Below are 13,603 nucleotides of genomic sequence, written 5' to 3'. Positions count from 1 at the left end.
AACATGTGGTCTGGGTCTCTCATAAGAGGTGCCACCTCCTGAAGTCTCTGTTCCACAAGGACTCAGAACCTCTGCTCCTGAACCAGCAGAAACTGGATTTAGTGAGCAGATGTTGAAAATGAGGTAGAGGATGACACTGCAGAGGTGACTCTGGATAAGCCGTTCTTTCCATGGGCCTCCACCTCTCAATCTGTAAGATGGGTGATCAGCCCTTGTTAACTATCTCATGGGGCCATTACGATGTCAGATGGAGTAGCATGGATAAACAAGATGTAGCATTGCATCAGTCGCTTTTCTGGTTGTAACAGAAACCATTTGATAGGGGGAGGATTTGCTTTGGCTCAAGGAGCAAAGCGAAGTGGGACAGGAAGTAGAGAGTGGGGATGGCTGTGCTCAGCTCTTCTTGGTTTCCTTTTATTCAGTCAAGACCCCCAGTCCACAGGATGGCGCTGTGCACACTCATGGCCAGTTTCTCTCCCTCAGATAACCCTCCCTAGAAGCTCCATCATGGACACAGCCAGAGATATCAATAATCTTCCAGCTGATTCTAAACTTGGTCAAGTTGACAGGTGAAACTATCACAGGCATTCAAGGGCTACATAACTCAAATAGGTAGCCAGTGCAAGCAAACAATGTTGACATTTCATAGCACCACATTGGAAATATGATGTTGCTACTAGGGGATGCCATGGTGCCCATCACGGTGCCCGTGTTTCAGACCTGAGGGAAGGACTGCAAGTTTCAACTTGAACACTGATCAGGAACTTCTCTGCTCAGCATAGTATATTTACCATGCCCTGCTCTGACACACACCCTCCCAAAGTCACAGTGGTATTAGGCCAAGTACAATGTAGGGCAGACCAGGCAGGTAATAAGGGGAGAAAGACAGACCAGCTGACTAGTGTATGGCCTCCCCAAGATGCCAACAAAGCATATGACCTGGATTTTTCAGGGCTTTGAATAAATTCTTGGTAAAACTTTTTTTTTTCTTTTCAAAAAGCAAAGTTAGTAGTAATTGCTGTGTTTTGTCTGTTTGGTGCAAGCCACTGTGGAAAGGTTACCATAATCTCTAGCCTTCTCAGGCAAGAAAACCAGACCTTATGAAGGCCCAGGCCCTTCCCAAGGAAGGGATGTGAGATTCAGTCCAGGTTGGTCTGACTCACTAACCCTGAAGCAAGGACCTTGGGACTAGCCTGGAAAACAAGGAACTAGAAAATTAAGACAGAAAGATTGCCATTCAAGCTAGATTAGAACGGTTGCTCTGGGCTTAAGCCAGCTCCTTAAAGAGATAGTACTAGAAGGCGGCATTAGCATCCTAGTACATTTTATGTTTGTGCTAAATTCAGTATAGCTGCTTAAACTCCTCCCCTCATAGAAAGAGGGTGGGTCAACACAAGTGCTGGAGTCTTGGGGGCTGGGAACTGTGCCTGGTGCCCAAGACCAAAAGTTGTTCTGACCTAAGAAGTGGGCAGAGGAGGACAGCATGTTCCTGAAAATTGTCTGGAATGAGTGATGTCAGCTTCCAAATAGAGGACATGGTGGGCCAGATGTTCTGTGTGTCTGCTTCAGAGCCGGGAGCATTTGGAAGAACAGAGAGGAAGAGAGAAACTCTGCCATACACCAAGCTGATTCCACCAGAGAACATAACCACAGCTAAGCCTTCTCCAGCCAACCACACCGTCTCCAGTAACTAACCCTTGATCCTGATACCAGCTCCGTGAGCACACTAACGGTGAGAGCTGAGGAGCTTCGTCCATGGAACCACACTGCCGATGCCTGCTGTTACCTAGGCCCTGCTGCCTAGCTCCTCCCAGCATCCTTCTCGGCCTCCCGAGTGCTTCTTGCTCCACAGTGTTGTGGAAGGCCTTACTTTAGCTGATCTGCCCTATGCCAGAAATGTCCACCCCCTCTGTTTCTCAGTCCCGGCAAGGCAAATGCCCAACTTACACCATGAGAATGTCCTAGTTGTTCCTTCCTACTGGATCTCTGGCCACCTCCTCAAGGTTTTGTGCAGCCCACGGATACTACATGTGCTGTGCACTATGAAGTCTTTATTGTAGAATCTTGAGGAATTACTAGCTTCTATCAGTGGCAACTCTCTGTCGCTTTCAAAACAATAGTAAATATTAGTAACCATAGACACTCCCCTCCCCAATGTCAGCTATCATAGATGAAATTCAAGAGCTCATACAAATGGGGTGAATTTCAGATGTCTCACGCTAGGTTCCAGAGCCCTCAACTGTCATTAAAATACTCAAGGTCAACTGGTATTACATGCCAGGTACTTAGAGCTACTTAGAGGTTGTATAACTTCACTTTCAAGTCCGGTCAATCATGCCACCTGCCATGGTCCTATACTATGACAATTACTAAATGAGTGATACACACCGAGCATCTTGAACTGTGACTGTCACATGACAATCCCGATGGTCACCCATAATTATCTTACATTGTCAGCGTCTGAACTGTATGTAGTATGGAATCTGTTCTCAATGCTTGCGTTGAGCTTGGGGGCAGGCTATGTTCTGTAAGCACTAGGTGGCAGCCGCCAGGGTCACGAGTGTTGGTGGCTTCTGCCCTCCCTGTAATCTTTTTGTGTACAGATTCTGAGCAGCCGAATAAAAGCTGCTCCTTTAGGAGGTGGCCCCCAAAGCATTTCCCCCCACACTGCTTCCCTGTGACCGTTGACAAGTGGGTTCCATCACCACAGTTCACTGTTAGCCCTACAAAGCAGTCCTGTGGCGCTGAGGTCATCTCGCTCTCTGTCAGCTGCAACATAGGCCTTGTCTGACCAACATTTTGTTTGACCTTGAAACTCCTGAGGGATAACTTGTAAGGTTTTAGAGTCTCTGGAATTGCGTCTCTCCCTTCGCTGAGCTCCTGGCATGTCACTTACTGGTTAAACCCCTTGTTTCCACTGTCAGGGAAAGCTTAAAACATCTCTGATGGTTCAGAGAAATATGGAAAAGGCATTAAAAGAAGCTCAGGAGTCACCCTGAATTGTGCCTCTAACACACCCTGAAAAATAGATGGAACCCTAACCCCAGTTTGTCCAAGAGATAGTGGTGTGTCACACATTTGAAGAAAATCTGACACAGGAAACATGGTGCCGTCTTCCTGTGTCTGAGAGCATGTAGTCTTATACCCTAGAGGTGGGCAAGATGGGAACCGCCTTTTCTGTTCTCTCTCTCTCTCTCTTAATAGCTTTTTAAAATTTGGCTTGCACACAAGAAGCATCACAGCTCTGATTAACTGCTGCATTTTTGTTTTAAAGCTGGGTTTCAAGGACTTTTTTGAGTCGTTTCATATGAACTGAAATGCTCTCATTGCTGACCCTCCAAGGGAAGGCATGTTGAACCCCACAGAGCCTAGACATGCCTGCTGTGGTCTGGGACATTGATTCCTAAGGACACTTGGCCAGGGGGAAGGGAGAGTTCCTCAGCCTGGAGCCGATCCTCCCAGACCATGACAGCCTCTTGACTCAGGACAGGACACCATCGTGATAAGCTTTACTTTTCTTCTTTGAACTTTTCTTAGCAAGTCATGGAACTCCCTAGAGTCCCCATCTTGCCCCGGTCACTTGGCAAGGCCCCTTTCTCTGTGACCACAGTGTTCTCAACACCAGTATGTGACCTCTTCCTGAGGGTCCTCCCTTGCCTGAGGGTTTCCTTTCTTGGCTTCTAGCCCTGATCCTGTGATTTCTGCCCTTTTCCCTTTAGAAGGAAGTGGTCAGAGGACAAAAAAGGACACTGGTCATGAATAGAACTTGAGACTCCAGGGTCCAGTTCCCACAGCGGCAACCAAAAAGGGTACCAGACCCGCTCTTCATCATGAAAAGGAAGGGCTGAAGTTCCTCGGCTTGTAGCCCAGCACACAGGTCAAAGCCATGGTGAAGGAAAGAATTGACTTATTCTCTAGCCAGACACTGCAGGAAGGAGTCAGGACTATGTGAGGTCACATGAGGCTCTGGTCAGGAGGATGAGTATCCCTGGCAGATCTATGGTCAGACTTTACCCCACTATGGTCTCAGGTTGAAGGAGGAAAATGATTTTACAGAGACTTATGTATAGTTGGTTTACCAGGAAGCATTTTATGGTGAAAGCTTTGGTTCAGGCACCCCACTACATCACAGGCAGACCCCAGTGTGGCTGGTATAGAAGCAGAAACATTTAGCTATAACTCTATGACCCTGATATCTGAGTTATAGTTTGCATCTTAAATGTCCTCTAAAGACCATGAATTAAGTCCTGATCTACCTGGCCTATGGTTACCATCAGGATGTACTTGACTGAGAGGCAGGGCCTACTGGGAAGAAATTAGGTCATTGGGGATACACCCAGCAAGAGGACATTGGAATTTGGTCATGGCTTAAATGTGAAATGACCCTCACAGCCTACATGTTTGAACACATTGTCTCCAGATGGTGGCTCTGTTCAGGAAGGTTATGAACCTTTAGGAGATGGAGCCTTGCAGGAGAATGTACTGGGAGGCAACTTTCTCTTCTCTCCCTCCTTTGAATTGCTGATCCAGTGTGATGCACTGGCTTCACGATTCTGCCACCATGCCTTCCCTGGGAGGACTGTGTCCCCTCTAGACTGTAGACCAATGTACACTCCTCTAAATTTCTTTGGTTGGGGTATTTCATCAAAGCAAAACAAACCAAGACTTCCTCCACTCCTCCCTGTTCTCTCTCTGCTTCCTTGCCACTGTGGGAGGAGAAGGTTTGCTCTACCACAGTCTATGCCATGATGTGCTGTCTTGCCACAGACTCCAAAGCAACAGTACCAAAAAAAAAAAAAAAACAAGCCTTTCCCTGTTTAAAGTCAGTTTTCTCAAGTATTTTGTCACAGCAATGGAATGATGACTAATACACTTATATATTAAGGGCTGGGGGAAACCAGACTCTAGTGTCTACTGAACTAGGATGGCATTCTTGCTCTCCTCCTCAACCCAGTAGTGTCCAGTTTAGAATGTAACTGCTGTAGGGGAGGGTAATGAGGAGTAGGGAGGGCCCATGACAGGAGGAGCTGCAGTCTCTCCATGAAGCAGAGCCAGGTATCTCAGGAACCAAGGGAGAATGGCAGGCTGGGTAACCTCTGGACAACCATGAGTGGCCCAGCTATAAACCTCTCTCCAAATGACATGCCTGATTCACCTTAGTCCTAGAATGTGAGGGGATGTGGTCTTAAGAAAGAAACAAGCAGCTTTGGTGAGGCATAATTGATTTCCAGTACAACTTGTAGCTCATAATAAACAATCCAGTAGATTTTTATAGACCTACAAGTTGTGCAACCATCAGTACAATACATTTTTAGGACATTGCAATCATAGTGGTGGGAAGTTCAACATTTAGTCCATACCACATTCATCACATCCAAAATTAATCCCCACGTTCAACCTCAGCTATAAGCAAACATTGCTCTATTTTCTATTTCCATAAATCTTCCTTTTCTAGACATTTTATTAAAATAGCACGAAACTGTAAATTTTGCACCTGGTTTCTTTCACTTTGTGGTGTTTTGAGAATGGCCTACTTCCACGGTCTGTTGAATTGCCAAGTAGAACTTTTTTGGATGGATCTGCTGCATTTTGTTTACTCTCTCACCGGCTCGTGAACACATTTGGATTGTCTCCAGTTTCTGGTTATTATGAATAGAGCAGTTGAGAACAATTCCACACAGGTCTTTGAGTGGCCATATGCTCTCATTCCACTTGGGTAGATCCCTACAAGTACAATTTGTGGGTCATATTATTAAGAGTCACACCTTAAGAAACTACCAAACCGTATTCCCCATTGGGGGCTCCATTCAGCAGTGTACAAAATGTACAAAGTGTACAAAACAATCCAGTTTCTCCATATGCATGCCAACACTTGGCATATTTGTCTCTTGGATTGTAGGCAATCATGGTTGGGGTGTGCTGGAATCATTATTATTTAATTTGCATTTCCCTAATTAATGACTAAAGATATTGGGCATCTTTCCACGTATTTAGGAGCCATAGTATTTCCCTTCTAGGGAAATACCTGTTCAAATCACTGTTGCCTGTTTTAATTGTGCTGTTTGTCATCTCATTATCCAGTTGGAAGAACCTTATATCTGGAAACAGGTTCCTTGTCGTCACTTATCTGATTTGCAGATACTTTCTATTAGATGGCTTGTTTTTCCATTTTTGTAATTGTGTTTTGGAACTAAATTTTTATCAGTCTTTCATTTATGAATTTTGCACAGTGTCACTTTACCCAATCCAAGGACACAAGAATTTTCTCTGAGAAATGTTATAGTTCTAGCTTTTATACTTCAGACTAAGTCTCTTTAACTGTGTTTGCCAGTGCTGTGAGAAAAGGGGTCTCAGTCCATGTTTCTGGGTGTGGATGTCTGTGGAATATGCAACACTTGATGAAAAGTACATGCCTTCTCTTCAGAACTGTCCTAGACTTGTCGGAGCTCAAGGTGTCAGACTACACATGGAGCATTCCTTCTGGATCCCGTGTATCCTCCAATCTCTGTACCGAGTACACTTCCCTGATGGCTGTACCCGTGTTGGCACTGGTCCTGTGCTGGAGACTCAGCTTGTGACTTTAAGCAGAAGCATGTACACTTCCCTGATGGCTGTACCCGTGTTTGCACTGGTCCTGTGCTGGAGACTCAGCTTGTGACTTTAGGCAGAAGCATGGTGCTTCCTGGTTCCATGTTTAGAGATGTTCCTGCTGCTATCTCACTGTTGCCTACAATTATGGTTCACCGTGGTCGAAGATTACACTGTACAATTCCAGGTCTTTCCAGCTGTTGAGGTTTGTCTCAGCCTAGGGTGTATCTTGGCGAATGTTTCATGATGATATGAAAAAAAAAGTGCTCTTCCATAAGTTGACTTCTGGAGATGGATCAACTGAGTCCTGTTGGTTGACAGCATTATTTATTTCTTCAGTGACCTAGGATCGGGGACCTAAGCCAAGCCTAAAATTTATCAAGGATTTTCCAGTCTTCCTTCAGCTCTTCAGTTTTAGCTATTTGGGCTCTGTGTCTTTGTTGTTTAATGCATAGGCTGTTTAGGACCTTTGTTTTCCAGGTGAATTGGTCATTTTACCTTCTAATGTCCCATCCAAGCCCTACTAAGTGTTTTCCTCCATGAGATACACAGTGTGTGCACATAGACTGTTTACTGTGTTCTCTTTTCTTCTACCCATTTCCTTTCACTCCACCTATGTCATGTGCATGAAGTGAATTTCTTATACACAGAATATAGTTGGGACACATAGTTATTTACTACTCCAGTCTGTGATTCAACTGATGTATTTAGACCAGTTTAAGATAGGTGGTGTGGAGTAATATTTTTTATTTATTTTCTCCTCCTTTCCTAGGGTTCTGTTTATTCAATTTCTTTATGTGACTTGGATATAGTTAAAGGATTATCTTGATTTTTCTGTAGTCTTTTTTAGTCTTAGGGGTAGAGTTCTTTTAGCAGTTGCTTTGGAATTAAATATGTGTGTGACCACGCACTGTATACTGTTGCCAACGTTCCCTCACCAAATGAAGGTAGAGATCCCTCTCCTGTGAGGGCTATCTTACCTTCCTAACTTTGAAATATCGCTGTTTGAGAATCAATTGCTTTGGATTTTTTTTTGTTTCAATCATCTGACATGATTTTTTAAACTCATGAGTATTCACATGATGTTGTCTAAAAATGGGTGATCTTGGAGGAGTTAGGGGAGGAATGGAGGGTGAATATGATCAAAATATATTATAGACATGCATAACAGTCTCAGTGAATTAATAAAATATACTCATTCTTCAAGTTGTTCCTTCCTTCTTAATTACTAAAGGTTGCTTTCATTTGGGGTTCAAGAGCTTTTTTTTAGAAGTGATTTTTCAAGTAGGTGATTGTTAGTCCCTACTTACAGTGATCTATCAACAAATTATTAAGTTTTCCTAAATTTGAAAATGTCTTTCTTACTCCTTTATTCTTGAAAGACAGTTCTGCTCGGCATAGAATTTCGGGCTGCGGTTCTTTCAGATTACAAGAAGAACACCATTTCTTTCTGTCCTTGGATTCAGAGAGTGCATCTCCACTCAAGTTCATCTGTTTAATGTGCTGTGTCTGCATGTATATTTTAGTACACCCACCATGGTTGGAATTAACATTGTTGAATCTATGAATCTTTTTCATCTGAAAAATTTGGGAAGTGTTTGCTATTATTCCTTCTAATAAATAAAGAATGGTCAGCTCCTCTGGATTTCATTGTCCTTCTGTAACCTGATGGTAGGAATTACCCTTGCCCCAGGTCCCTGAGAACTAGCTGTTCATCAGTTTTTTAGTCTGTTTGTATCTGTGGTTCACATGTATGATCCAATTACTCTGTCTTTCCTTTTTACCAATTACCTACAGACATTGTCACCCTATTATTGAGTCTATTCAATAAGATTTGCATTCGTGGGGACTGGAGAGATGGCTCAGTAGTTAAGAGCACTGGATAATCTTCCAGAAGTCCTGAGTTCAATTCCCAGCAACCACATGGTGGCTCACAACCATCTGTCATGAGATCTGGCACCCTCTTCTGGCCTACAGGCATACATGCAGGTAGAATACTGTATACATAATAAATAAATCTTTTTAAAAATTTGCATTTGTTATTATATTTTCTTAGTTTTATACTTTCTACTTTTTCTCTGTTGGGTGACATTTTTATTTACTATTTGCTTTCAAAAGAGTTTTCATTTTTCAGTTGTTTAAACAGATTTATGATATCTGGCTTAAAATTCTTATCAGGTCATTCCGATACCTCCATGCTGATCTGGTCAATTATCTTCCTTCACTTTAGTTATGATTTTTGTGTTTTCATTGTCATTGGGGGATTTTAATAGCTTTCTAATAAGAGGCTCTGTGTCCCATTGACATTTTTTTAAAGTTAGAGTTCTGAAAACCTTAAATGTTATGAATTTGAATGTATCCTAAAACTACTATATTCCTAATGAGACCTGTCACCAGCTAAAGTAGAACACAGGCCAAGTCAGTACTTGTGGAGAAAAGATTAGTTACTGGTGAGAAGGTACTGAGTTGGCTCAGACCAGTCATAAGTTCCCACATGGTACTACAGGCCACTTTTCAAGCTCCTCAAAGATACAGGCTGGACCCGGATGAGCTGCATGCCATCTGGACCCTGTGGAGATTATGACTGGCTTGTGAACTATTCACACTTGCAAACATATGCAAAACATACATTGTTCAACTTTCTTGGGACCAACACCTTTTAGTAAGAATATATATTTAATCAACTTCTTGGTATTATAAAAAGAAAGTAAAATATCAAATAGAAATAACAAAAAAAAATATTCCTACCTGTTTTGAGGACATTTCACCAAATAATGTCTCACTGTGAAAAGAAAAAGAATAGTGATTGGTAAATACAGGTTAGTTTGGCATTACCTGAAAGGCAGGGACCCAGATCTTGCTCAGTTATTAGGGCTGCACCAGCCAACTCTTGGGGCTTCTTGCCTGCAACATTTGGATGAAATCATGGCAGAGACATCAGAGGGCACCCTAATGAGTTGACATGATTTCAGTTCTGGAATATACATCAATCAGGTACGAAGCCACATACCCCAGACATCTTAATATTCATCTTTGGCCAAGACGAAGTTAAGTTGTATTCTATGCTAAAGTGTCCTGGAGTGGTGAAGTCCTCCAACTTGCAAGCCCTGGGTCATGAAAACAGCCTTTTGGACCAGATGGGACAGGCTGTCTCTCCTTAGAACCTTTTCATTGTCAAATGGGCTTTCATTCTTTGGTTAATGTTCCTTATGATCTCAAAAGAGCTCCTTAGAGGTCAGATATGATGGTGCAGCACTTGGAGGGTTGAGGAAGGAGGATCCGAAGATCAAGACTAGTTTTAGGCTCCACAATGACTCTGTTTCAAACAAACATAAAACAAGAAGATTTCCTTAAGAAACAAGTTTTGGAGCAAGGTATCTTTCTACAATGGTTCTCCTTGAGGCAAACTTCTATCTATAGTGGAAAAATAGAATACATGGGCCCCTAATCCAGAACGTGTCTGATCTAAGACTTGAAGCTGAGGTTACCTCGACAGAGGAATGCTGAAACAGCCAGGGAATCCTGAGTTGCATAGCAAATGTTTATATGGCCAGTCCCAGCCAATCCCACCTTCTTGCATCTGTTCACATCTACATATAACACCCCCTACGTCATGTTAACAAGAACTTGGCCACATGACTTGCTTAGATCCAAGGGACATTAGCCAACGTGCCCCAAGCAGAGGCATAAACAGTGCTGTATCTGAGGCTTGTGACAGGAAACTCTTCTGCTGTCAGTTATTCTGTGGGTTCACTGGAATATGAGTCCCCACAAAGAAGGCCTTAGCCATGGTAGCTGAGGTCCCAGAACAGCCAGCCCCAACCGATGCACCATCTGACTGTAGCCGCATGAATGTCTCTAGCTGAGAGCAGCAGCAGCACAACTGCTCAGCTGAGCTCAGCTCCACTGCCAACCTGTGGAAGAGCAGATGAGACGGTTGTGTTCTGCTCTTGTGTTTGGGATGATCTGTCGCACAGTTAGCCAGGGCCAGGCCCAGAGCGGGACTGCCAGCGTGGGAGAGCTAAAAAGATATACAAACCTGCTCTCTACTAATGTTCAAATCCTTCCTGCATTCCATTTACTGAGCACATACTGTGGGCTAGATGGTTTATGGATACCACAACAGCAACATAGTAGGCACTGAACATTCATATTTATGACAGTATTGTAAACCTCATATGGGTCAATGGACTTTAGAATTTGGTTTGCATATCCTAGAACATTCTTGGGTCAGAAAGGAATCAATTTCTTGGTTCTCTTGCAATGTGTCTGAGATCTGACTATGTTATTTTTATTCTCTGCTTAAAACAGCACCTTTTCCACTTCACGAAGCCAAGGGATGCTGTCTACTCACTGGGACTTATATCACAGACACCTGACATAGGGAGGAGCAGGCATGAACTGACATGAAGCATTCGTGTCCACCGAGACTCCGAATAACTCACAGCTTAGTAGCTAAAGCTCAGGAGGATGGAATTTCCAATGGTTTGCTTCCAACAAGGATTGAATAATGAGCGAATCCAGGTGTCAGCTGGCAGCGTATTAAACAGCATCTTTGATGCTAGATCATTATTTAACTCTTTACATATATAATTCAAAAGCTGTGCATGGTATTGAGTAGCATATGAAAACTCTATCTAATCTTGCCTTCTTTCATATTGAAGGTGAAATTCCCAAGCTCACATTTATTAAGAAAACAGGAACAGGATTGATGGAGAACTATACCCCTAAGGAAGTTTGGAGTTCTCATCTTCTCATTTACATGTGAGGATATATAAAGTAAAAATAAAAAATCTATTTCAATAGAAATGCACTTTCAATAAAATTTTACTTTATGCCTATTAATTATTTATCTAAACAAATGATCTATTTATGTTATTGTTGTTCATTTTACAGTAATCTTCCAAAATACTGTTAATTGTGAAGTATTGATAAATTTGATCTTATAACAGTATTTTAACACAGAGACCCAGAGAGAAGGGAATGGAGAAGTTGTGAACTCACATTTGTGTGCATGTGCACATGCATGCAGGTAAGCACAACAGTCTCTCGGCACAACAGCTGTGGGGAAGCAGGACAAAACTCTGTGGGGCAAGTGGACGAAGAGAAAAGGAGAGGTAGAAGGACCAGATGACAGTCCCAACAGCCAAGGCTTCTGTGCGAGGCCTTCCCCACCCCCACTTCACTGGGTGCTTTTTATTCCTTCGTGGGGTGCTTAAAAGAAACAGGGCTGTTGATCAAAATCAAGAATACAAAAGGGCGTGATGCAGTCCTATCATTTTAAGATAGCTTTTTCTGCAGAGCTCTGGAGAGCTCCTCCTTTGAAATAATTTACATTTGTAATGAAAAAGATTGAGATGTCAACAACACATAAAATAAAAGTCCAAGGTCAACGAGTTTGTGAAGAAGAATTTCTTCAGGCAACACGTGTTTAAAGCCCGCAGCTCAGTTCTCCAACTTCAACTTTACAAGAAGCTCTTTAAAGGCAGTTCCTATGTTGTAACAAAAGGCACTAAAGTACACAGAGGGTAGGAAACTTAACCATAGCCACACAGCAGGTGCTACAGACCAAGTTGTGTTCCCTCCAAAATCTGTATGTTGAGGACCTAATCCCCAGGGCTTTGTAAGAGGATTGCAATTGGATGTAGGATCTTAGAAAGAGTTTTGGTTAAAATGAGGCCATTTAGGTGAGTTCTAATTTCAACAAGACTGGTGTCTTTAGAGCAAGGGACCAGGCCACAAATGCAGACAGAAAACCAGGTGAACCATAAGGAGAAGAGGCCAAAAAGAGAAGCCACAGGAGAAACCAGCATTGATACTGCTGCACCTCCATCTCAGACCTCCAAGGGCCATGACAGTGAGGCCACGTAGTAACAGGACAAGCCCAGGCTGTCCAGTTACAGTAACCTGAGGGCAAGGGCTCCCAGGTCACCAGCAGAGTGACCTGACTCAGAGCCCTCTGTGCCTACTGTGCGCCATTCTCAGAAACTGAGAGCTGGTGTTATCCACACACAGACACGCCGAGTCTCCTGTGTACACTGTGCTCTAGCTGCAGCTGGCAGAGCAGGGCCCAGACCTGGAAGAATGCCGGGAGCTTCCCTGTGTTTGGGGAGGTGAAGTCCAGGTGCAGGAAAAGGAATGGGGTAGATAGAGACCAGGAATGAAGAGGCAGGAGAGAAGCTGGGGGACTCCCTTCAGGGTGGGGGACTGGCTAAGAAGGGCCACCAGTCTGGTGGGATGTCCCAGTAATACGTTTTGGCAGATAAATGTGAGGTCTGCACTGGGTGAATGCAGGCCAACACTCCCACTGATGGAGATGGACCACCCAGGACTACAGGTGACTCTGGACAATTGTAAGCTTATGAGAAGTGGATGTCCCCAGAGTCCTGCCACCACGAGGGATTACCAGCATGTCAATCACATCAGTGCCCTAGCTCAACCTAGACTCTGAGGAGGCAGAGCCCACTCAGCAAGGCTTCGGGATTGTGTGGGTAAGCTGCCCAGTGAGACACAATTCCCCTAATTATGACACTAGCTCTGGGGGTTAAAAGCCCAGATGGAGAAGCCCTGAGGGGCTTCCTCAAGGGTGACTGCCTTCCAGCACCTAGTGCAGGGCATTTACCCTCCAAGATAAAAACACAAGATACATGGTCTCGTTTTGGGTGATCTCCAAAGGCTCCAAAAGGAAGGCCAGTGCTTCTCACCCCTCCTGACAAGATACTCTAGCTACCAGCCTCTTCCTGACAACAATCCCTTTCCTCCTTCTCAGCTAGCTCCTCATTGCTCAAAGCCACTACCCATGGCCAAGTCCCCCAAAGTGTGTCAGGCCTGAAGTCTGTGATTTCCCCAGCTGGGCCTGTGTCAGTCACCACTTCTACCAGAAGTGGGAAGGCAGGCTAGAGGAACCACATCCCCATCTCATAAGGTCCATTGTAGTGTTGGGACCTGCAGGTGTGGCTGACCACACACACACACACACACACACACACACAGTTCCCTCACACTCATTTTGGTT

The 13,603-nt window shown here is 43.8% G+C and overlaps 1 protein-coding gene across 1 annotated transcript in view; it reads right to left on the bottom strand.

The window, feature by feature from the left end:
- Vstm4 (V-set and transmembrane domain containing 4) overlaps window positions 1-13,603 on the bottom strand; it is an 85,934-nt gene that overhangs the window by 30,984 nt on the left and 41,347 nt on the right. Inside the window, exon 5 of the mRNA XM_036199685.1 lies at window positions 9,337-9,370. Coding sequence (XP_036055578.1) covers window positions 9,337-9,370 — 34 coding nt within the window. The remainder of the gene's footprint in view (window positions 1-9,336; window positions 9,371-13,603) is intronic.

Source organism: Onychomys torridus, chromosome 9, assembly GCF_903995425.1.
Source record: "Onychomys torridus chromosome 9, mOncTor1.1, whole genome shotgun sequence".
Lineage (NCBI taxonomy): Eukaryota > Metazoa > Chordata > Mammalia > Rodentia > Cricetidae > Onychomys > Onychomys torridus.
This window is presented reverse-complemented; position numbering and strand designations above follow the sequence as displayed.